Source organism: Columba livia, chromosome 6 (assembly GCF_036013475.1).
Source record: "Columba livia isolate bColLiv1 breed racing homer chromosome 6, bColLiv1.pat.W.v2, whole genome shotgun sequence".
NCBI classification, from domain to species: domain Eukaryota; kingdom Metazoa; phylum Chordata; class Aves; order Columbiformes; family Columbidae; genus Columba; species Columba livia.
Genome location: NC_088607.1, coordinates 18,945,793 through 18,971,450, shown reverse-complemented (window position 1 = coordinate 18,971,450; position 25,658 = coordinate 18,945,793). Strand labels below are relative to the sequence as shown.

Genomic DNA, 25,658 nt, shown 5'->3' with positions numbered 1-25,658 from the left:
CTAAATTGGATTTGTGTATTATTGCTTTCTAAATTGCAAGCCTAGTTCAGCAAAATTGTTCATCAGTTTTCACTGGCTCTATGCTTAATAAGATGCCCCACAATACCTTGCTGCCAGGATATAATACAGCCCATAATTGCCTAGTAAAAAGAAATTACATAAAGTCCTGGTATTATCAACTTGTCTAAATCTGCTCATAGGAGAACCAATAATTAAATGCTGAGAACATTTCACATACACACACATACATACACACACACTTAACAACATAACTCAATCATAGCTACTTTGGTCTTTTTAATGACTGTGTTTTGTATTAATTTTACTTTCTTTAATGTGTAGAATGAGATCTGGGAATATTTGGCCATTTAAATAATTCTGAAGTCATCTGAATAGTTTAAGGGAGCATGTCACTGCTTTGATTACACCTCTCAACTCTTGAATAAAGAACAGTGTTGCTGTATGCATCTGAGAACATGTGTCCTTATGTTTTTGTGTGAACAGGTGTGTGTCTACACATCACATGCCTGGTAAACACTTGTATCTTTTATGATCTTCTCTGAAAAGGGCACAAACAGGAGTATTTTGCTGTGTTCCTGTGGGCAGCTTTTAAGTCCTAGTTTGGAGAACTGTTGAAGACATAAATTCTAAAAGTATTAAAAATCTCAGTTTGCTCTAAGACATTCTATGCAATTGTACCCAAGTAAACAGGACATGGAAATGTCTGCCACAGCAAGTTACAGACACTCAGGAAATTCTTAAAACAAATTGGATGTTTTTAGACATAAAAAGAATCTGCAAAATGACTACATAATACTACAAGGATTTTGGAAGGAATGTTTAATCTTTTGCTTTGATTTATGGCAATCTGATTAGAGACCACAATGAAACCAAATATGCAGCTACCACAGCCAGACTATTTAATGTCTGGCATCACTGGTATTCTTGTACCTTCTCTAAATGCATCTGGCTCTAGCTACTCTGAGATGTCACAAAAGGTAGGATGGGCATCTGGTTTGTTTGGCATTTCCAATGTGCCTCTGTATGTATCAATATTTTCACATTGCAATCTAAATAACGTAGATACCAAGTTATATGAACAGCACTTCTGATGATCTCAGTGGTAATGCCCAGTTTCTGTATATTTTTTTTTTTTTAATGCAAATGTTACATCTATAGCATTATATTTATGCAAATTGCATGTCTAAATTTGAAGTAATAGAGAATGTCTGTAATGGGGATCACAGAAAATAAGTTGTGTAAATTATACATACTAACACCACAATTTCTTTCTCTTATAAAATCTAAAGAGAAGCTGTACTATTTAGGATGTGCCTTTAAAGCTCCATGGCAAGTTTCAGCTCCTGTATTTTTCAAAAGAAAGAAATGAACTTGTGCTGGTTTTAACACCAGGCAGCACTGTAGCACCATCGTCTTATTGACCTCAGCTCTGAAAGAACTCCAGAGTGTCAGCTTCAGCCAGAATATTAGGTACAGGCCATCAGCAGAGGTACCAAGGGAATGGGCTTTCTGGAGCCATGATAGTTCATTAGTTTCACGTTTATGCAGAAAGGTGGTCTATCACGCTTGACAGAACCCATGACAGACCCTATGAAGACACTTCAGCTTTATCCAGGCAGGATGTGCTCCTGAGATTAAAGGCTCAGGGGTGCTTTCTGTCTCAAAGGCAGGGCGGTGGCTACCCACTACTTCTGCTGCTCGTTACAATAGCACTGCACCAGTTACTTGCACACCACTGTGCTCACACACCATCTTCTGCCCCACAACCAAACTACCTCTGCAGCACACAGTCACAACACAGTTTATAGCCCACCCTGTGGCCATACCCATGTTGCCTGGCTCTTCCATCGTGCTTCTCTGCAGCCTCAGTCCAGCAGCTTGGTCTGGGATATTGGTGTATTCAGTTTTCCACAGCTGTGTCAGCAAGGAGGCAAAAATGGAAAAAGCATGGATTATAACAATGGAGCAAGAGAGAGCTGTGGCTATCTGCTTCCAAGGAAGGGGTGGAAACTGGACTTCTATCATCAGAGCAGGGGTTTGCAGTGTCCTCTCTAACTCTGCCACTGTGCTGCAGGGCATCACACTGAAGAAACATATGCACAGAGCTGGTGGGGTTTCTGGGCTGACACACTAACAAGGGTCCCAATAACCCAGGAAGCCGCCAGACTGGAGGTGGAACCAGTAGTGAATTCCTGCTCCTGATAAACTATTACTTAAGAAATGGCTATGAATCAACTCACAGAAACCAGACCAAGACATATTTCTAATGGGCAGTATAATTTTTACTTTCAAAACCACACATTCTCAAAACTCTTCCTGAATGGCAAAAATCCTTCCATTCAGGAGGATAAAAGTTGATAGGAAACGGATATTTTACTCTGATTTTCAGCTTCTGACATGGGCTTTTAGTAGCTCTGTTCATCAATTTGGGATGCCAAATTCTGCCTCTGGTCTACAATGAATGAGGATTCCCTCTCCTCTCCCCCATCCACCTACCCTCACTACTCCATCTGTGCTTCCTGTGATGATGATGCTGCGTGTGTCCCAGTCCAGCACTTCGGCAAAGCAGCAGCAAACAATACAGCTTTCAGGGCTGCAGGAGGTGTTGACGCTTGCAAGAAGCTGACCATTAACTGTCCACAGATACAGGTAAGAGCCAGCACAAGAGATAATATCACTCTGTAACAAAGCAAGAGGCAATGTTTCAAAATCCTACACTTATCCTCCTCACAACTCCTAAGTGCTGATTATAAATTACAGAGTTTCTCTGACTTAAATTCTGACCTTTGTTTTGCTTCCGGGCAGATGATTTAAACCAGAGACAGTAAAAAATGATACATTATTCTCATGAAAAGTTCTGACATTTTTACACTGTAGAATCCAAAACCAACTGTCTTGGATTTAGCCAGATAATGCAGGAACAAAGCGTTTGTTTGTTTGTTTTCATTTTTTAAAATGAAAACATTTTTAAAATGTTCCTTTCCTATTTTCCAGAAAATGCAGGTTTTTAGTAAAAAAGCAGATTGACAGACTGATCTAGCTACTGTCAGGGACAGGGTCTGTGCACAGGCAATGCCTAGCACAGGTTCTGGGCCAGGACTAGCACTCAAGTGTTACAAATAAGCATTCTCTTAATTAAGGACACGGCGTTCACCTGCTTTGCTGCAAAGCCTTTGGTGATTTCACAATCCTCCTCTGCCCCTCACAGGGAGCGTAATGTCATCGCATTTTTAGACTGTGTTTTGCATTTGGCCAATGACCAGCTCAGCATTCAGTGAGCTGCACTTCTGATGCAGGGAACACCCTTTGCAACTGAATCTCTGGCCTCCCTTCCCTTCAGGTGCACAATCTTACCGCAGACTGCATGTAAGGAGCAAATACACAGATAACCCCGTTGGGTCAATAAACACACAGAACCAAGAGCCAATGCTGCAATTTTAAATTATCTTATCATAAGCGCATCTTGAACAAGTTAATAATTCAAATTCAACCTAACCTTTCCACCCCTGATGCATGCTAAGAACCAGTTAAATGGAGCACCATCAGCAAAGTCATCCAATTCTGGTAGAGGCCAGTGTGCCCTTAAATTAGCAGCATGCATCTGTTTTAAATCAACTAACACCATACTCCACCCATGCCCGATTTGGGGCTAGAGCTCTTCACACGGCAGGGCAGAATATTGAAGACAGAACAACGATAGCACATTCAAAACAGTGTTGGCAATAATTAAAGAGATTAAATGTCAACTACCTTATCTGCATGAGAGTACATAATGTCCAGGCATTTGGTAATGATCTAAAGAGTTTTTCAGGTCTAGACCAGGAATTTAAAACTAACTGAAATAATTAGTTACAGCAAGCTTTTACAGTGCCCCTTAGCTTATAAACTTTTTGGGACAGCCTTTTAATTTTGTGTCTGCATGATACAAACACCATGAGGTCTGAATCTACAAATGGAGCTTCTAGATGTTCAAGCAAATATAAAAACTAATATTCACATAACAAAGAGATGTATAGGATTCTTATTTCACAGAAAAGTATGTGGTTCAGAAATTTGTTTCCTTCAAAATATTCTGAATTTTCTGGGAAAAAACCTTGTTACCAAACTTGTAATTTTGTGTCAATATAAAAATATTTATTTTAGCACAATGGAAACATTTTGTTTCTATCTTCATGTTATAATATATAAATATATAGAGAAAATTTAATAAAAACATGTTTCAGAATTCAACATCCTGTTCTGCTAAAGTCAAGAATAATTTTTTATCCACAACATCTATAATCCTTCATACTTTTTGTCTTGAAGTTTCAGTCACACTTTCCTAAAGTTTTTGGTCTTTTAAAGGAATGTTTCTGCAGACTATTGTCCAATCAGTTTAACCATTGCACTCTAACAAGCTAGAGAACTGGTCTTGGATTAATCACCAGAACCTGGCATAGACCATATGTTTTTTGGTCACCCCCAGAAGAGGAGCTACCAACTACAAAAGCTACTGTAAATGGTGGGCTGTTACCTAGAAAGGACAGGACTCCATCCTCTCGGGGCCTGCATCCCCAGGTCTATGCCAGCCCACCCACTCATTTCTGAACGCTTGGCACTGCTTCATCCGGCTTTGTGCAGGACCACCAGGGTATCCTGAACTACTGGCCTGCTGAAACCACTGGTCATTTGATACTAACCAGGACCACTGTGGCAGGATTGCTTAATTCCCATGTTCAATTACTAACCATCTCACTGTGTAGTTAATAAAGCTCTAATACAAAATGATTAATTTTGCACAGACTAAGTAGAGAATGTCTGCTTGGTTTCTTACTGCTATGAACTCATTTTTGCCTCTCTTGTTATAAGCTCTGGTATTGGATCCAACCTTGAGTTGTCTGAGCAGTGGAATTCTACTCATATTAACAGAGACAGAAAACACAAACGTACAAAACATTTTTGGATGACAGAAGTTGGAAAAAAACCTCATTCAGAGTGTTTACACTAAAATCCAGTCCAGAATATTTTCCTATCAACCTGCATGCAATTCTGGCCAGGCACAGACCACAACACACTTATTCCCACTGCTATCAAGAGCCCCTCCCACACCTGAAAGTAAAGGGGAAAGCAAAAAGCCAACACTGTACTGTGAAGGTGTAAGAAAGTTGTCAGCTGAGGCAGCAGACCAAGACCTAACACGTCTCAGCTGACATGGCTCTGCTGTATGAATGTCAGGAGAAATTAATGAAATAATGGAGGCAATAAGGTTATGGGTGAGCCAAATCCAGGAGCTACTAGGGTAATACTTCATGCTCTGTAAACTAAAAGTTGTTTAATCCTGCTATCTACCCATCCAAAGATGCTTCTACTTTAGCTACTCAGTCTAAGATGTTGCTTTTAGTGCTTTCCTCTCATCATTAAGAACACTATTAGCGATCTCTGTAGAAAGAAAAAAAAAAAATCAATGTATCAGACTCTCAGGATGTTTTTATGTTAGGAAGAGCACCCATTAAATTATCATGAAATGTTCATGGATACATCAGAAGGAAAATGATAAATGAAGATCTTACTGTTGAATTGTTGATGGCAACAGAACAGAGGCTTGCCCCATGGGCAGGAAGCTGGTTTATGTACGTCAGCCGGTTCAGGTCCCAAATGATGCAGGTTCTGTCATCGGATCCACTCACAAAGATGCTGTAGGTCACAGATGCAGCAAGGCAGGTCACTGCCTGAGTGTGGCCATACAAAGCCTGGCGGGTAAAAAGCAACCAATAAACGACAGCAGAGGGTGGCTGATTTACTAGGGAACCACAGTCCTACCATCATTTGCTTAGTAAGAACAAGCAACCTAGTCATTCCTTGCACAACTGAAAAACGTATGAGGGGGAAATCCCAAAGGGTCTTACAGAAACATCCTTGTCTTCAAATTGTGGTTGAGGAAAGTTTAGTCTCCAAGACATGAAATTATTTTCTCCAAGCTGCATGCTAACATGTATGCCCTTGGCATACATTTCAGACTCTCTGACAGTGCTTTGTGCTCAACAACAAAGCATCATTTTTCACTTCAGTCCATACAGTTTTAAGTAAAATTTGTGCTTGCAAATTACTATTTCTCAACAGTAAAAAACAAACAAACAAACAAAACCAAAACAAAACTAACAAACAAACAAAAAAACCCCACACAAATTAAACAAAACTTATCAGGTTGTATTTCATGACCTTCCTCAGTCTTCTTTTTTTTTTTAAATTCTGAGCATATACTAATATTTTTTCAATTTTACTTAAGAAGAAAATCAGCATTTGGAGATAAGTTTTACTTTAAAGCCATATATGAATTCCTTCCTCTTTCATCATTATCCAATGTCCTTTTTTTTTGTTTGTTTTATAGGTTCTAGAGACATCAGGAGTGCCTAGTTTAATTTAGCCTTAAACAGTTTCATAAAAAAAAGATTATGCTTTAGGCAATTTAATAGCACTGATAGAAATTGTGGATAGAAGTATACTGATGACATTTGTTTAGTGCAGCATTCTCATGTGACAGCAGTATACATTTCTGTTGTGTAATCACAAATGAAAGCAAAGCCTGTAGGGCAGAGAAAAAGTCCTTCACAGCTTTCCTAAAAGGTCTTTCAGGGCTCCATTTTTAGCTGCCTTACTGTGAAAAATCAGACCCACCAGTTTTAATGTTGGCTTTAACAATAAATGTGTATTCCCTGCTGGTTTTCTCTACATGACATAATTAGCACATCGTCAGGCTCTGTCTCAGTTCAGCATGGAGCAGGAGAGCCACAGGTCCCGGATGATTTTTGCAAACACATCTCGTAGTCTTTTCCAATGTGTGACCATGAGGCTGAACTCTTGCTGGCTAACGTGCTGCCACTTGCCAAGGTTACTAGGATAAGAGTATTCAAACATTAATCCGCTGGTGAAGAAGCTGAGCTGCAGCAGACTATGTACTGCTGAAGGTGACCTGCAACTGCAAAGGATGAATTTCAGCTTGCCATTTATACCATTCACAAGAACTGCTGACTAAAAATACTGGCATTAAATGGGGTCTCCAACAGTGGTTTTCAGAGGTCAGCTTTGGACTGGCTATAGAACTGTCTCTTTACAAAGGACTGGGCATAACCCAGTGCCTGTGCTTGAGAACTGCACAAGACCTCTGCAAAAAGGGCTGGGACAAGGCAGTTTCAGGTGCTCCAAATTTCCCCTTCTTGCTCCAAAGCATGAAGGAAAATGTACCCACTGTGACAGCATCCAAACTGCCAAGTCAAGCCAAGCTAAGCTCCTGCTCAAGTTTTAATAAAACCTTTTTTTTTTTTTTTTTAAAAAAAAAAAAAAAAAAAAAAAAAGATCCTACCTGGCAGTGAAGTGCTTCAAATATAAGCTGAATGTCAACCAGAAGGCTAGACCTGAGCCTGGTTATAATCTCAGCTTTAATCCACTAGTGTCTTGATGCATATTAATGCAAAAACCGTCTCGTGCTTTTAGCTCTTTACCACCTTCTACTTTTGCTCTGCAAAGACTGACAGGTTTTTGCTTAATGGAAAATATCCTGTGGCATATTTACAAAAGAAACTGTGAGACCTCCTTCAGAGTAAATTCACAAATATCTAAAGACAAAAAAGACCAGCTTCATTGCAGGAATTCTTAAGTCCATGAGAAATTTAACCAAGTTTGACCATCCAACTTAAGTGGCTGACATGGACACAGACACTTCACAGCTATGCTTAGCACCTCCCTGAGAGGTCTGTGTGGCAGACAGCACAGCTTGTCTGGATGCTTCTTGCAGTCTAGACTTTCATTTGGCCCAGAAATTCTGGGGACTGGACTGCACATATCACTCTGCTCATGAACACTGAAGGAACTAGTAAATAGCACAGATCAATACTGAGGCTATTATGCTCAATCTTTAGTGTTCCACATAACTGTGGAAGTAGCTCCTGCTAGAGAGGGAAAAGTGACTTTTTCTGCTGAAATATAGTTTCTGTACTTTACTACATTCCAAACCAGAATGTGTCAGTCCCGTGAGACAGCTGGTAAGTGAATAGCATCCACTTTATAGTACATCAGCTTTACTTAAGCAAAGCTCACTCTCTCAGGAAAGATGATACTTTTTTTTTTTTGTTCAGCAGAAAAAGAAACTACCATGAAACATTGAATTACATGAAAGCAGCAAGTAATTCACAGGAAGACATTTAGAACCATAGTTCAAATTTACATCTATGCCAGACAGTCATTAAAAAAAAAAAAAAAAAGCCTCTGCAAGCAAAGAAGAAGAAAAAATACAGAATTTGTCATTGCATGATCTCATGCCACTTTGTGGACTTTGGATAATACCAGATTAATCATAGTAGAACACATCAGCAAAGCTGATTTTAGATTGTTAAAGAGAAAGGCATTATATTGGAGATAAAAGACATCCTCTTTGGTTGCCTAAAACTCAAACAGACCCCCTGACTGGTATCATTTTGATGTTGATGAAGATTACTGATTATGCTTTTTTCTACTGCTATTTCTTCTATTTCTATGTCCATGTCCTGGCTTGGAATAATAACCAGGTGTATTAAAAGGTCATCACTGAAGATCTTGTCTCATATTTCTGGCTTCTTCTCAAGCAGAAAACATCATAAACCTCTGAAGAGAGACTGCTCTATACACAGTTCCCCCCCAATTTCAACACACAAGAATTTCAGATAAATTAAGATTAAATACTTCTCTGGCACCCCAACAGACATTGAAGTTTTCACATCATTTAAGGAAAAATAAAACATGTTTTGGTTCAGGGTATGGAAAGCACTGAAATATTGTCTGAATATCCCTCCAGAGCAAATGAACAAAAGAAGCTTCTAACACTTGGAGGCCTTGCTGACCAGTGAACCCTTTAGTAGTTCACCTAAAAGTAGCAGAGCTTTTTCTGTTTCTAGATTCCTCAGGGGAAATAGGGTCCTATTCTGCCTTTCAGACATGATAGAGGTCTACTCTAGCTTTACTTGTAAAGCTGAGAACTCACCATAGCTGAACTGCACAAATCTTGCATGAGAATTCACTTTTGTAAATGAAATAGCATTTATACAGCTGTTTGGTGACTATAGATGAGCTTCAGATCAACAGCCACTAAAGGACTTTGGACAATGAGGATACAAACCATATCATTCTTATTGGATGCACCCCTACCTCATGGAATAACAGATAAACCTTTCATATTCTGAATTCAGGTTGAGATAAAATAATCAAGAACTTTGCCTAGCTGAGCCTTCAACTTCATCTGCTAAGTTTGCCAAGTGTTTTGAAGATCCTGTCCGTCACTGTAGGAGCCCCAAAAGAACTACTGGCATTCCCATGTGATACTGGTTTTAAAAAATAATCCAAGGGCTGGCTGCACTTCAAGTGAGGAAAACAGATGCCTTACCTTCATGGCTTCTTTGATCATGATAAACTTTGGAAATACTAACAAAATGGGGGGAAAAAAACCACACACACACAAAACAAAAACAAAACAAAATCCAAAAATAAAAACAACCACCACACACCACAACCAAGCAGAGTTCATAACTGGAAGCTGTGGGTAGAAGGCATATTATCAGCTCCAGACCTGGTAACAGGCTGTCACATGATAACATGATACTGCTGATTATTGTTTTGTTTTTTCTTCTTTCTTAATTCAACCAAGGGTGTTTCTTCTGCCACTCATATGAGAGAAAGAAACTAGTCTTTCGGTTTTCATCAAGTTACTATAGCAAAAGAGCCACAGTACTGACCTGTCTCAGGTTTAGATGTCTCACTTTGTCCTTGACCAAGGAAACTTCCCAGACACACACAACCGAGCTTGTTCCAGATGTGATTATGGTAGTTGCTGAAGGACACACAGCGCAGAGGCACTTTCCCCAGTCTGCCATGCACTCAAATGTAGTCACGTTCTGTACAAGAAAGCAGCTTTAAGTCAAATGCTTATCTGGTGATTCCATGCATTTCTTAATACCAAATGGCAGTTTCAATTTTCAGAGCTCCATTTCTACAAATTCAGGAAAGAAAAACTCATCTTAAGCAGTCTATGCTTACAGCACAGCTGCTATACACCCACAGGCTGTGGCTGGATGCAGCTGTGCCATCCTCTAGGGGCCAAACAGGAAAGCTGGATGAAGGTCAGTGTCTTATGTCTTAGGAGAGATGACTCCCAATTCCTCTTCTTTCGCAGACTTTTGCATAACTTCAGGCAAGCTCATTCTGCCACCATATAGCGACAGGATGCGAACATCCAATACAGATTAACAAGAAAGCTCAGGCTGTGATGGTCCCTGCTAACAGATTTAGTGCCAGCTTCTGCAATCCTCCTCCTACCTGGACTGAGAAGCCAAAAGCCACAGCACTAAATTCCATTCTGTGCCAACAGCTCTGTTAGCAGTAGCCAGATCAGACTAAATCAAGGTCAGGACAATTGCACATTGCTACAATCACAGCACAAACATCCTTCTGCTCTCTTCCACACAACATGGACAATGCTATAGTGCTAATGATTCTGGTGGAGCTGGATAGCACAGCTGCAAAAACCATACCACAGACAGAACAAACCTTTACCTGCTTACAATGAGGACAAAAATTTCTTTTAAGCTCAAGTCCTCTGTTTACCCAGTGAGAACTCAAGCTGGACTCCCAACTACTTCTAATAGCGACTGTGTAATCACGCTCACTGTACTCAGTGTCACTAGGCTCAGTGACACCCTGGCTTTTGAAGAGACGAAACAAATTATTTTTTACCTACAGCAATACTATGAACTGCTAAGCACTGTTTTTAATTGAAGTTAATGGAGAAAACTCTCGAAAATTTCATGCAGGAAACAGAATGTAAAACACTAAAACACATCTCATGGCTTTTTCACTTCCATTGACTGTGGGTATGTCTATAAAAACACAGTGATGTGTCTTGCACAAATACTCAAGTCAGTATCTTGCTGAATTACATATTCTGCTATTCTGATACCCAAGCTAAATCAGATGACTTTTCATGTCATGAAATTGTCCCAAACACATCCAAAAATCAGTGTGGTCATAGTAGAGGAAGAAACTGAGCCTGTCAAGTGCCCTAACAAGCAATGTGATGACATAGACCATTGATTTTTAACAGTAAAGAAGTAAGAATATTAACTTTCTAGAACAAAAGACATTATTATTTTGAATGAGTGCAGTGGGCTAAGCTTGGGAGCCAGAGGGGAATTGACAGATGGTCTTATCTTAATTCCAGCAGAAAGTTCTGCACAATGAAATTTCTAATTAGTGTCCAGGAGACCTTGTATTGTCCTTATATCCTATGAAATGGGGTTTCTCCTTCATTTTGACAGACAACCCAGTCACTGGAAGGAAAACCTGAGATAATTTAGAGGGGAAATGCCACATTTTTCAACAGGATAGAGTGACTTTGTACTCTGTTGGGACATCCAACTTGAGATTCCTCAAGAAGCTTGACTGTGAGAAAGCCGTGTAAAGCCAAAGAACACACATATAATTAATTTCTGGAATGCTTAGACTTTTTCTTATTTACCTTCTCAGACCCATAGTTGCGAAAGCAGCAGGTGAGGTCCTCAAATCCCCAGCAGAATGTTTTGCTCCAAAGAGGAGGAATCAAAACTTTATTTTTTTCAACAGCCAGGATACCTTTCTCAGTATAAACAATGTGCCCAATAGCTCCCTTGGGATTGTCTGGCAAGACAAAGAACATATTTAATTCTGTTGTTTTCAGAGCACTTATATGAATTTTCCTCCTTGTACAGCTTGTGTGGTGAGGCTGGCAAGTCCCACAGTTGGACCCAGTGCTGTGGCCAGGCCCACAGACAGAAATCCATGCTACAACTGCGATTCCAGATGGAATACTGGAAACACTCCTCTGCAATGGACCAAAAAGGTCTGTGCAGAGGGGGAGACAGGCTCCAAGGGAGGGGGTTTAACAGCAGTGTCATTGAACTCCTTTTCAGGGGCAGACTGCCCTATGCCATGCACTGCAGAGGATGCCAGTTACATCACCAACAGCCTCTGTAACCCAGCTACGGGAGCCCACTGTCCCCACAAAGACGTATGTTGTAAAGAACACTGCTGTGGGATGAAAAAGTAGACAAACTGAAGTTTTTCCAGGCTTCTTCATGGTAAGAAAAGGAACAGACTAAGAAAAAGAAAATATCTGAAGGTCAAGAAATGGAAAAAGACATACAGTATTTACTTTGCTGTTGAATATTAAAAGAGAAAATGAGAACAGTAAGCTCTATATTTCAACATTCAGAATGTAGAAGAGAGAAAAGATTTATGTGTCTTATAGAAAAAAAAAATTCTGAACTCTACAACAGAAGTTTCAAGATTTCTTCTGAATATTTGTTTTCAATGACCACTCACAATACACACGTACACAAAAAAATGGCAGAAGGGATCTTGATTGTACCAACTCATACAAAGCTGTGTAACTATTTTGGTGCTCTTGAAAACCCAGATTCACACCATTCAATAATTCTGCACTTATTAGCTCAGAAAATGGAGCATAGCCCATGTAGCACCTTTTATTGTAACTGGTGAGAGCTTCAGATTTTGCAGGCTGCTCACAAAAGGAGGAAGAATTCCACTTGAGTGAAGGGACAGCACAGTCTCTCTTCCTGATGAACTTTTTCCTTGGGCATTCCTGGATGGATGCGGTTTAGTGAAGAGCTAGAACAAAGGAAAATCACTGAAAAATAAATCTATTTGCCATATCATGCAGTAGAGATATCTGTTTAAAACCTTAATCGTAGACTCCAGGACAGTCATACATGAACCTCTTAACTGAAATAAAATCTTACTCTTATTACATTTTTGTCAGACTACATCCCTTCCTCACAGAGACAGGAAGCTAATCCCAGCAGTTCAGGAGAAGAGAGAAAAGCATAGGGCAGACTTTGAGCTGTTTTTATTTGACTATACCCATTCCCAGACTAGTGGTTACTCATGTGACTAAACTGAGATTTGATGCCACAGCTGTATGGAATACAACAGGAACAGCATGATTAGAAAGTGGAATCACATACCTGTATGCGGGTGCATGCTGATGTAGTACACAATATGGAAAAGTCTATAGCCCATCTTTTGGCAAATTTAAATCAGAAAATGTCTCTGATTTAAGCTTCTATTCTCACTTTCCAGTTGAAATACTAGATTATAAAAATAAATGATGCTCTCTACTCTCATAATAAAGTGGTACCTGCTTTGGTATCTGTCCAAAGTTGCTGATAAAACCCAGGATGGTGCTCTTGATCAGAGGATCTTTAATTTTGTTGAGGTCCATCTTGTCTCCATAGAAGTATGGGTGATAGGTGTTAACTGCCTCCACGGCAGCTGAGCCATGTTGTTTGTGGCCAAAAATCAGATCTATCCAGCGATGAAGGTGTGCACTGACATAGTCACTTTCCAATGCCTGAAACCAAAAGAAAATCAATTAATTCAGTAGAGTGCATTCATTAGAAATACATTACCACTTTCTAATCCCTGCTGGAGACTTAAATTCTCTGCAAGTCAATTTCCACACTTTTAGCTCCTCCAGTACAAACATTCTCAGCACATCCTCACAAAATGTGACTAAAGAGATAAAGGGTGGATATGCACAGAAAAGGAAGGACACAGTGCAGCAATGCTTGATTTAGCAGACAATAGGAACAATATCCTCAGAGACAACACAGTCAGGTTCCAGTAAGCAAAGTACAAGAACTCCACAAATCTTGGCACACCCTTCAGCTTCCACCACAATCTAAAGCCTCTGCTATCATGTCTGCATCAATACTGTTACTGGCACAAGATGGGTTAAATGAGCAAAACATTTGTTAGCATTTGGTACTACCACTTCATGAACCGCAGGTGAATTAAGGTACATGTCCATTTACAGAAATATGCCTTAGTTATGAATCACACTGAGTAGCAGAGACTTTATTTGAGAAGATACATATAAACAGATTGGAAAGGGATATGACTAGCAGAGGTTCTGAAGGACGCAGCAGGAGAAGTTGCATGCCATGAACCAGCAAAGACAATGCAGAGGTTGTACTGAAATGGCAAGGGGTGCTGCAAGCCAAGACAGGGAAGAGGTTTTGCAATACCAGAGTTTGGGTGCAGCAGGGCAGCTGTATGATAGAAGCTTCAAGACTGCTTGGGTTTGTTTGAAATACATTTTGCTTGGCTTGCAGGGCTTAAGCAGAGTTGCAGCACCAGACTTCCTTACCCTGGAAAAACTCAGGGTCTGAATTTTTTTCCCCAAAATAAGAAATCACTACCTTTGATTAGATTTATCACCCACAGTGACAGGTGTGTGGAGTAACGGAAACAGAAGAAACAGTCACTACTTAAAAAGACTGGGATTGATGCTACAAGGCAGTACATCCATGGCAACATGGGCTCCCTAGAAAGCTCAATGTAATCATAGCGGAAAACTTGTGCTTGGAAAACTCAGATAGTAAGTTCATAAGCAGTGGACACAAGTGTGAATTGAACCTGTGCCCACCTCCAAGTTATCCAGCCTCACCCATGCAGCTTCACTAAACATTACTGCCCCTGTCATCACCTGCCTCACCAAATTTTTGTACATTCCCAAAAGGCCTTTCCCAATGATTCAAGAAGCATTATTAAAAATACTTTCCTATCTCCAAATCATTTGACTGTGCAATACTCCCTGATGCTCAGTTAAAGGTTTCCCAAGCAGACCATCCTGCTCAAAGCACAGCAGAAATAAACACACTAATGGGATCCAGAACAATGGCTCATTTCACAGAGCAGACAGTCAGCCCAGTGCAGCTGGTTTAAATGACCCTGCCCACAACTGTAACAATCACAGAGAACAAGCACAGCAGACAATCTGTCCCCTGCAAACAACAGGAAGACACTTACAAACAGACTCAGAACTCATCCTCATTAATAAAAGCAGTTAGTCCATGAATTACAAACTGTAAATTTTTGCCTGGCATCATTGCCAGAGCAAAACAAAGCAACCAACAGAGCTGCAACTGTGCAGCCTCTCGGTATTTCACTAAGCACTATGGCAAGCCCAGCCAGGGAAGGAGAACTTGTGGTCTAAGGAGGAAGTAAATAAATTTATTTAGCAGACTAGTTTCCTAACTTATTAAATACTCACAGCTTTATCTAAAGAACAATTCTTTGCTCTTACATTCTTTAAAGCAATAGCCCAACCTCAAACAGTGTTGACAGGATCTGTTTAATGCACAAAACTCACTGTGATGCCTCCTAAATATGACCACGATACCAGTAAAAAGTATATCCAGTCTTATGGATTAATTCAGAGCAGACAGAAACCCTGATGTTTCAGAATTCAAGATCAGTAACTCCTCACTTCAGGAATAGATGAACTTTCCTAGGCAGGCTAATAAACTTTCCTTGCACAGAAAGATTTCTTGCACTTTCCTGTGTAACATCTATTACTAGCTACAGTGGAGAGCAAATATCGGACTGACTGCACATGGAGTCTGATTAGGTCTGGCAAATCATTAAGGACACAAATTTATAAACATGATCTCTCATTTGTTAAACCAGTCCTATTTGAGATTTGAATTAATGTGTTCAAGTTTTGTGACTTTATAAGCTGTGCCAATGTTATCTAATAGTTCAACTCTGTGGAAGCAGATCAGTAGAACAGAGCAGATGGTAGAGAGGGCCCAGTATCCACATTACGTGCACTGTGGGGACTTTACTTCAAAGTAGATCTAGTCTGCTCCCACAGGCTGAATGCCACCAAGCATCTGGAGTGCACAACTGGAGTGCAGCTTTTGGTTTTGTTTCATCCAAAACAAATCCATTTCACACAATCTGAGAGAATATTGCATGTTTGAGCTCAGTACTCAAAACCTACTGAGCTGCTTGCCTGCAAGTGAAGGGACTGAGCTCAAATCTTCATTTTAGCAAGGACTGTATTTTGAACAGCAAGCCTGCAGTGCACACAACACTTACACAAGGATCTCCTTTCTTATAGTAGATGTATCATCATGTGGTTACAAATACTGACATAATACTCCGTTCTCTCTTCCCTTCCACCACCTTTCAGTGTGACTAGAGCTCTGAGCCTCCAATCTCTCTCCAGGTACCTGCAGAAATGTCTGACTCAGTAATGCCAGTTATTGTGTATGTACAGGAACTTCAGTAACCTGAACATGGCTCTTAATCTCTCTGCATCTCAGTTGTTTGGCAAAAACATTCTCTCCTTATCCTCTCCAGCCAATAGGCTGCAAACAGGCATGGGACAGAGTCTGACTGAAAAATGGAGGTCAGGTTCCAGCGGAAATTCAGACACCAAATAGTGTTTTGTTTCCAAATCAGAACAAAAAGCCCAGCACTCAAAATTTTTCATGTATTACAATTATTCCTGCCCAATTCCAAATTTGAAAAAAATTACAACCTTTTATTTTACTAGTAGCAAAGCTATACCATACAATATCAGTTATAACGACTACATCATCAAATATTTTCAGTTCGGCTTGTAATTTAATACGTATTTGCAATGAAAAGATAATTTCGAAATGTTTTAGTAAGAAAGACAGAAAGCTGAAATGTTTCATTGAGGTATTTTCTTGTTACTACTGTCACACTCCTGTTTTAACCTGACTAGTTTTCTGGTGAAAACCTCTTTCACCCATTTTTTTTCCCAGACGGGTCTACTCACTATGTGCTTGTCAGCCCAGTAATAATGGGCTGTGATCTAAGTTACACAGGTAACTGCTACAGAAGCACAAGGTAAAACAAAGAACAAGAAGATTGATGTACCTTCTGTAAAAGGACTCATTAGTCACTGAATGTGCTGTAAATTCAATGTACTGGCTTAGTTACTAAACTTTGTGGCAGCACACCACTGAGTCAAGGTACTAGGCATGTTGATGCTTGAGACCTACTAATAACAGTAAGCAGCTATTCTCTACAACACATAACTTGGAATATCATTAATTCATAAGATTTTATGTACTGAGGCAGGATTCTGGGGCAAAAAGTGGTAGATTACTACTTTCAACTACGTTTTAAAAATGATTGAAAACAACAATTTTAGTAAGCATATACAAAAGTTATCAATTTCAAAATACATAAAGTAGTAAGATAGATATTTAACTTATTTTAAATATCTTTTTAGCATTATTGTTCTAACACAGATTTAAAGTGAAGTGTTCAGGTCATGGATTCACAGAGACTAAAGGAAGTATCCTAATCAATTAAACCCCTAAATGAAATATCTCACTATATGCTCAACAGTCCTAAAAAAAAAAAAAAGAAACAAAGGCAAGACTACAGCAAAAAAAAAAAACTACACAGGCTCAGAGCATATTGATGTTCACTCCTAGGAGTAATCTGAGCACATGTGAACATGTGAATGAATCCAGAGCTGAACAGGCTCACTCTCAGAGTTATTCACAAGCCGAAGTATTTCCAGGATCAGAAACCTATAGAGACAGCATGGGATGCAGGTGCTATAAAGCATTGACTTATCTTTGGAACATAGTGTTTTAACAACAATGAATTCTTCCCAAGACATGTAGATGATGCACACTACTAGAAGCGTGTTCTCTCGAAACTGGTTAATAGAAGAAAATTGTCTTCACAATGGAGTCACAGCCCATAGACCAGCTGATAAAGGAATTTATTTTTAAATGTGGAAAAAAATGGCATTGCCATGCATGGGACTAAATTGAGATTACTGACAGCACCCAGGTGGCTGCAGGTTGCTTTTCTGGCAAGAGAAAGCCAGAACAAATAAATCAAACAGATGTGTAGACACCCACTTTAGATATGAGGAGTGGAACCATACAGAAATTCAAAATATAAGGGTATAGGGAAGCGGATTTGTATGCAATGCAAAACAATTAAGATGGTCCACTTCCAGTTGTCTCTGTACTGACTTGAAACAAGGTATCAGGATGTCAGTAAGAATGAGATGAGGATTCAAGAGAATGCCCAAGAAAAGCATGGAAATGATTTAGCAGTATGGACAATCACAAAACGCAAGGACTCTGAATGCATCACAGAAATGCAAGGCAAGGGACATGAAAGTAATGGTAAATAAATTGGAGCATTGTGGTTACTGTCAATGGTTAAGTGAACAGTGAAGAAAAGAATACTTACAAGACAAGAATATGATGCTGGTTTTGTTCAAAACAGGAGCAAAAAGTTAAGGCAGTCAGTAAAGAGGTCAGAGATCAGATTTAGGAACCAGCATTTAGAGACAGCAACTGTGGAAAGGTTTATTTGGAGATAGCAAAACAGAAAATATGGTTGTAGCCACAGGTTTGGATGCAATCACCTACAAAGAGATTATAAAGATTGAAACCTGAACCACTAAGGGCAGGACCTGCATAGCATAGGAGAGGTGAGAAGAACCCACTGAAGCAGAGACTGAAGGTACACATGACGAACCAGGATGACACAATGTCTTGAAAAGCACAGGGTATTTGTTTAGTCCCACCAATGCTAACACATACTATCATCACACTTCTCGTACACAGCAACTACCTGCACACACTCACACATACAGACTGCCTCCTTTTGCCAGAGGAAATCTGAGGAGATAATGCAGGGGCACAACTGTACAGCCCTTTTTAGCTCTATGAGAGAGACCTGCACCAAGATACTCCGGTGTAAAGTCTGCATTCAGTCTAACAACCTTCATATAGAATTGCCTTTGCACTCACTACTACACAGCAGCTGACACCATACAGAAATAAGACTTCCTAACTATCAATAGATAGCACTAATTGCAGTAAGTCTCAGGACCTTAAAGCTATTTGCTTTCAGATTGTCAAGGCTGACTCCATTAAAAGCAAGAAATCACATTAGGTTTTCCCTCTCAAAAAAAAACCCAAAAACCCTTGTAGTCCTGGCATGACTCAAAGATAGAGATAGATAATTTAAATAAACACACAGTTGGTCAGCAACAACGTGGAACTGTATGTATATAAATGTCATGTACATGCATTATGTTATGTTCCTATACACTTATGGGCTGAAATAGTTCCATACCACAGACCTCAATACAAACCTCACCTGGTCTGGAAAGTTGGCCTTGATTCAGGGTGAATCATGAGGGAGACAAGTAGAATGCAAAGTTCAGAGCCCACACAAACTCTGCGAATGCCATCATGCTCATTTGCAGTGGGACCCAGTTCAGCATTCTCTCACATATCTTGATTTTACTGACCTGTCTGTGCAGGAGAATAAATTTATGAGGATCCCCATCTGCCCAGGGAGGAAGCTGCACATCTCCGAGAACTGTTCCATCCTGCATGCAGCCTACAGGAATTGCAAAGGGAGAATTAAAAACACGAATCATGCACACTGCAAATAGGAACAGCTTTTCTAAAATGCTGAAGACAAAGGAAATTGAGGTGGTTTTCACATGTTCATTTTCAGGTTGTACATCTAATATAGTGCCATAGAGCACTGCAGAACCAATTCCTCCTGTGATTTCTGATCTAGTATTAAAGCACTAAGAAGATGTTCTAGTGTAACTACCACTAATACAGTAAAAATGGGCATGACCTCAGCACAAACCATTTTAACACAGACTGCAAACTCAGACAAGACAAACCTGTTGGCACAACTTTATTTTTATACATCATCCTGTGGGCCTAACTGCCAAGTGTTGCTACTACAGCAGCCACTGAGAGGTATTTAGTTCTCAAGTCATTTGCAATCTGATTCCTTTCAGAAGGTGACCATATGTTCTTAAATCAGAGCATGGTGGTGTGGAACTGGATGAATTCAAATCTAAATTGAGGCTCAGGTCTGGGACTGCAGGTTTCCCTACAGTGAAACCGTGAACAGATTCAGGTTCTTGGCTTTGCCTCTGTTGTTTTCCTGTATATATGCTCTCTATTGGCAAGATTCTGGTGTCTTTTTTAGGTTATTCCACTTGATTCCACTCAGGTCAGTCTCTTCAACTTGATTTCAGCCAGGCTCTGTTTCATGGCCTCCTCTCAGGATGAAACCGCTCCAATTTTTTATCTTTTAACAATCTTCTTACATCTTTTTCCCATTCTGCTATTTCCTTAGCATGCCTCAGTTCACTGAGATCTTAAATATAATACAGTTATAGCTAGACCATAACAACTTGGTTTAAGTTGTGTTTGCCATCACCAATTTAGAATGATTCTTCAGGTATTTCTCCTCTGCTTTAATTGTTAAAAAAAAAAAAAAAAAAAAAAGTGTCAGCTACAAAAAGCAGCTTTTCATTGCAAAATATGCGAATTTCCTGTAAAGTGAAATGAATAGGGACTTCCATACTTATGTCTGAATACTATTTTTTTTGGATTCTCTCTGACCATCCATCACTAACGCAGGAAGGGCTAGAGACAGTGTACATTCAGAAGAGATTGTGATGTTGCTTGAGGCCAGGGATGATGTATCATGTTCATGACTTGTGCAGAACCTTTCAAAATGATAGTGATGAGACATTTGGCAACTTCAATCACCAGAGACATGAGATTTAAAAACCCCAGTTTTCACCAATACCACTTAACAATTGATCTATCTCCAAAAAGTCAAATTAATATATTGTTCATAGCCACACAGATGTGATGATACAGACTGAATTTTCAAAAACAACCAACTAGACTGCCTATATCAAAATTTGCTTTTGTCTGACAAAATGTGCAATTGCTTTGCACAGCAACTAACAGGAACTACAACCCCTTCAGATCTGGAAACTTGGTTCTGATATCATTCAGATATTAGAAACTTGTATTCTTGTAGTCTTATTAAATAAAAAAATTATCTCTCTTTGCTAGAGAGCCTCATTAGTCTGCACAGTCAAAGGAACAATTCTCAACATGTGATTTGGATCTTTTGCCTTGACACGATGCTGGGCAGTGGAAGGGGAGCACTGAAGTTGCTTCTAGAACTTACCAAGTTCAAAGTGATTTGCATTGGTTAGGAACTCTGGCAAGTAGAAGAATTCAGGTATGAGTTCCCTGACATCACTCATGTTGTCCCTTGAGGCCGATTCCCATGTGCTCCTGACGCTGTGAAACATTCTGTCTGCAACATCGAAGCTCCCACCCTGTGAAATGGAGACAGACACCAAGAATGCAGTGTGAGTATTCTGTCAAATAAAAAGCAGATGCAGAATATTAGCCAATTCTTCAGTAATCATCTTATCACATGTTTGATTAGGTGATATCGCAAGATCTGTTCCAGCTCTGCTTACCATGATCTAATATTAGGGGCTGTCTTAGTTCCAATTTGTAGATATGTAGACTGAGAATACCATAAGGCTTGGAGCCTCAGCATAGCTTGCAGTAACACAGGGGCAAGCAGAAATTATCATGGGCAGCCCGAGAACATCAGCATACCCATTATTCATGTTTCTGAAGGCAATTCATTCCTTTTATCCCAAAGTGATTTGCAAGCAGTGGACACAACTTCAGTGTTTTAATTTCAGTTGTGACCCAAATAGTTCTGAATATTTTTATGTACAACTCTGCTGAGAATAAAGAGTATAAAAAGGAAAGAGGGGAATAAAGGAAGAATGTCTGGGTCCCAAGCTGAATTGGTATGTAAGGGAGGAGAAACAAACTACCTCACATCCTGAGAGCATTCTAACATGTTTACCTTGATGAGAGTCAAACACTAGACAAAAGCAGCTTTAGTAGCCTAGGACATCATTCTGAGCTATGGCCTCATGAAGAAAGAAAGAAAAAAAAAAAAAAAAAATCACTCACTGAATGAATGGTATATGGCTTATATTGGAACCTTATTTCCTACAGGATTTTCTAATGGGATTTCAGATACTGAATGCATTTGTGAAAATACAGGTTCACCTTTACATAGGAGTCCCTACCTTGAGCATGAAAGGATTTTTTTTTAACATAAAATTTCTACAAGAATGGAAATAAACAAATAGAAATCAGGTATTGGAGATCATCTGAATGAGTTTCTCAGAACAAACAAGCTGTTTCAGAAGAAAGCCAACTATTTAACTGTATAAAGTGACAGAACCAAATTGCCTCTCAATACCTAGTTCAAGTACTGGCAGCAGTATAGCTGCCCTGCTACAGCATGCTTCCAGGGTAATATAGGTATTTCTCTTTGGGGTTAATCAATTTGATTATATGTCCTGGGACATGACACACCATCCCACTGTCAGGATTCAAGAGAGATTGTCAGATAGAACAAGTATCTTTAAACAGTTCTGTACTGCAGTGAAAATGTACGAATGATTGCTCATCCTCAACCATTCAATCCTTAAAACTGCTTCACTAGGCAAAAAGAACAAGCCGACAGGACTGCAGAACAAAGACACTAAAACCCAGAGGTGGTGCAAGAGTCAATCTGTTAATGAACAGGAGATGCAGTCAGGTTCTGTTTCTTGATAGGTTTTGGTTATTTTTCTCTCTACCCATAGACTGCCAGATTAGGAGGATGCTGTCCTTCTGCACAATAACGGTCAGCTGAAGCTTTGACTGGCAATCTATTAAATAGGAAAATAACATCTAAGCATCCTCATGCAGTAAGGAACCCTGAGCAGCAGTTGCCATATTGGTTTCTGATGATGTCAACCACTGTCCTTTCAATCCCCCACCAAGTACCTGCACACTTACGATACAACCCCTTCAGATCTACATACTCTGCTAAGTTTGAGAACTGCAAGTCAAGAAATAACTTTTGTCATATCTTTTGTTAGGGAGAAACTACCCTTATGGGTAAGCGATCAAAACACAGAAGTTAATAAAGTTAATAGTTAATAAACCCTAAGTTTTGAAGACGAATCTCCTTGTTTGTCTTTTGAGATAGACTCCCACCAGTTGGAAAGACCTTATTGCTGTTTCCCCTGAGGTGAATTTTGACCAGGTTTTTGGCCCAGCCTCATCTCTAAATGACAGCACAGTTCTGCTTCCTTGTATTTTATGTCCTTCTTCTTTATACCACTCACAATTGTGAAGCCTTCCCACAACCGCACAAGGGACTGAGCGAAAAAGTGTCTGATCACATGCGTAAGCCTGGCTGGAGTTAATCTGATGCACAAGGTCAGCTTGTTCTTGATCATTATTAGGCAGGGATCCTTGGAGTCAAATTCAAATTGAAATTAAAACAGAGTAGAAGAAGGACTATAAATAAATCAACAGCTAACAAGTATCTCATTGAAGCATATTAAAGGGCTTTGTATATTTAATCTGCACACAGCGTGCTGTGTCTGGTGGTGATTGATGCTTTTTCATCTTTTTTTGCAGCTTTTATGAGAGCTGATGGTAATCTCCTGAGAAACAATATGATTTGTAATAAAAAGATTACCTGTATTAAATAAAAATAATATATACATAGGAAATGCTGTTAGCGCGACAAATCTGGTTAAAGATATTACCACCACAAAAAAATGTGATTTTTTCCCTGGCTGTCTAATTCATTTTAGGGAAAAGTAATATCTTTAAAACTTAAGCCTGTATTATTTATAAAGGAAGCAATAACTGATTTTCCCATTTCCTATATTAATAAATTTATTTGCATATATTTATATCAGAATTAATGAGTTTTCTCTCTCTATGAATGCAAAAACTGCACTGAAAGGGAAAAAGAGAATCAAGAATTGTTTTATGCATTTAGATTGCAAGTCGTCAAACTCTTGTGGTTTTCCTATAGCAAGATATAGTAAGTCTCTGTTTTCTTTCCTTTCAGTAGAGGTCTTACATTGTCATCAGAAATACTGGGAAAACATGCATTTTAAAACTACAGTTCAGCAAGGTACACACAAAGCAACCAGTCAAAGTAATCTCTAGAGAGGTTAGAATTTCCCATATTTATAAAATTAAATATCGTTGATTCTCGGTGGTGCTTTAAACCCAAAGGCCTCAAAGTGTTTCTAAGGGATGCTTACAAGGGAGTAAAGACTTACCACGTGCCCAGAGAAGTTGAGCAGTAAACACCTGCGTAAATAGTGCGTAAATGACTGTTCAAGAGTCAGTGACAAAATGAAGAGAAGGAACCTTATTGTCTGTAAGTACCTTTGAGAGGTAAATGCCAGAAAATATCAGCCTGCTAACTGAAGTGCAACAGTGGGATAAGAATAAAAGTGGGTAAATTCTGAGTTGAATCAAAAGCAAGTGTCACCAACTATCAAAGGCATAGGGTCTTAGAGTGCCTTTCCGACGAAGACATTAAACACAGAAACCTTTGCTGCTATTTTGTGGTGCTGAGACCAATTTCTGAAAGGAATTCTATGAGGTACTTGACCAAGGTGAAATGGAAACACCATCCAACACTTAAATAAAATGTGAAATAATAAAGTTTTGTAAATTCCTGTACAGTTCCCTTACTAGAGGCAATGCTTCCTCGCTACCTTCTTCTGCGGTGAGGTGTAAATCAATTATTTGACTTGAGAAGCAGTATGGTATGCCAAGATCAATTTTTCAGAAGGGGCACGCGCACGTTGTTTCATTTCCTTGTCATGTGCATTCAGACTGGCAGGTTGCAGTTATAAGCATAGCTTTTCTACTTTTTAAGATGCTGAGAAGCTCTCACAGCTCCCAGCTCAGCATATTTCCAGGGTCTTGAGTTTGGGAGTACTCCTTTTCCAACCTGTTCTTAACTTGTTCATAAAGTTGTCAAGTCTGCTGTTTGCCTGACTGCATCTCACAGTTCACAATTCCTAAGCCACTGTAGGACCAATCATGTGGGTGAAATGACAGTGATGAGCTCAGCTGAACGTGCAGCAACATAAAAGCAAAGGAATGATTATGGAAGAAGTTAAATGGATACACATGCAGACAAAATTTTGAGTGTTTCAGATCTCAGCAGCCTTTGAAGATAACTATACCCACAAAAATGGTTACTTGCTAACCACACACAAACACAGCCACAAAACACTTACTCAGACTGGGAACTTGTTATGCATGAAAAGTGCGCCAGTGAGACAACAGCAGCCTTTGTTGTTTACAACAAGAAATAACTGCTCCATAGTCATTCATGACTGCAGCTAACATATGGCTCACAGGGTGCGATGGTAACCATTGCCTCAGGTGGTTCAGTAACCCATCAGCTACTGCTGGTAACAGCCAATATCATACGGCTTATTACTTAATTAGCACAGCACTTTATTTGTATTAGTTCATTTAAAAAAGAAAAAAGACCAACACAACAGCGAAGCACTTGGAAAGCTGCAGAAGGCATGGCCAGCCATCACTACATGTACAACAATCTGACTGGAATATTCTGGCCTTGCTGTCTTCCTCACATTGCTCCATAAGGATAGGCAAATTTCAGCAAGATGCTTCTTAAAAATGCACTTTGAGAACCTGTCCTCCTGGTAGACCCTGCTATAACACAAAATGTATTACAGAAATAATGGTAACAACTGTCTGGCACAGCCCAAGTGTCTATGCTTATGTGTCACCAACTTCCTGCTGAAGAGGTCCATCAGAAAATTTAGGGCCCCTGTACGCTGACTGGCTGGAAAAGGTAAGCACAAAGTTCAGGTGCCATGAAATTCAATTCCATGGCAAGTGCTTTTGGCACCATAAACCAGTGCCAAGTTCAGAACAAGCTAAAAAAAAATATTCATTCTAGAACACTGGAGGTATTCTCATCTCATTTCTCCTTCAGAGAGCTGATCCCATCATCCCTATCACTCTCCACCCACCAAATCTGTGTGTCCTCATCTGGCCCAGGAATGCTCT

The 25,658-nt window shown here is 39.6% G+C and overlaps 2 protein-coding genes across 8 annotated transcripts in view; one reads left to right on the top strand and one right to left on the bottom strand.

Annotated features, from left to right (window-relative positions):
* Positions 1 to 25,658, bottom strand: part of WDFY4 (WDFY family member 4) — a 144,795-nt gene that overhangs the window by 1,842 nt on the left and 117,295 nt on the right. For 4 of the 5 annotated variants that reach the window (XM_065067379.1, XM_065067380.1, XM_065067381.1 and 1 more), the window contains 9 exons: positions 20,896 to 21,049; positions 19,190 to 19,281; positions 13,217 to 13,429; positions 12,540 to 12,687; positions 11,540 to 11,697; positions 9,762 to 9,920; positions 5,571 to 5,750; positions 2,518 to 2,700; positions 1,848 to 1,935 (listed from right to left, as the gene is read on the bottom strand). In XM_065067379.1, the coding sequence (XP_064923451.1) occupies positions 1,848 to 1,935; positions 2,518 to 2,700; positions 5,571 to 5,750; positions 9,762 to 9,920; positions 11,540 to 11,697; positions 12,540 to 12,687; positions 13,217 to 13,429; positions 19,190 to 19,281; positions 20,896 to 21,049 (1,375 nt within the window). Of the gene's footprint in view, positions 1 to 1,847; positions 1,936 to 2,517; positions 2,701 to 5,570; positions 5,751 to 6,678; positions 6,977 to 9,761; positions 9,921 to 11,539; positions 11,698 to 12,539; positions 12,688 to 13,216; positions 13,430 to 19,189; positions 19,282 to 20,895; positions 21,050 to 25,658 lie in introns of those variants that run through there. The other variant, XM_065067383.1, reaches the window with a different exon arrangement.
* VSTM4 (V-set and transmembrane domain containing 4) overlaps positions 1 to 25,658 on the top strand; it is an 87,054-nt gene that overhangs the window by 49,078 nt on the left and 12,318 nt on the right. The window contains exon 8 of one of the 3 annotated variants that reach the window (XM_021285191.2): positions 2,411 to 7,150. The exons of the other annotated variants lie outside the window; for them this stretch is intronic. Within the exon in view, the coding sequence (XP_021140866.1) occupies positions 2,411 to 2,482 (72 nt within the window). The 3' untranslated portion in view covers positions 2,483 to 7,150. Of the gene's footprint in view, positions 1 to 2,410; positions 7,151 to 25,658 lie in introns of those variants that run through there. 3 annotated transcript variants of the gene reach the window in all.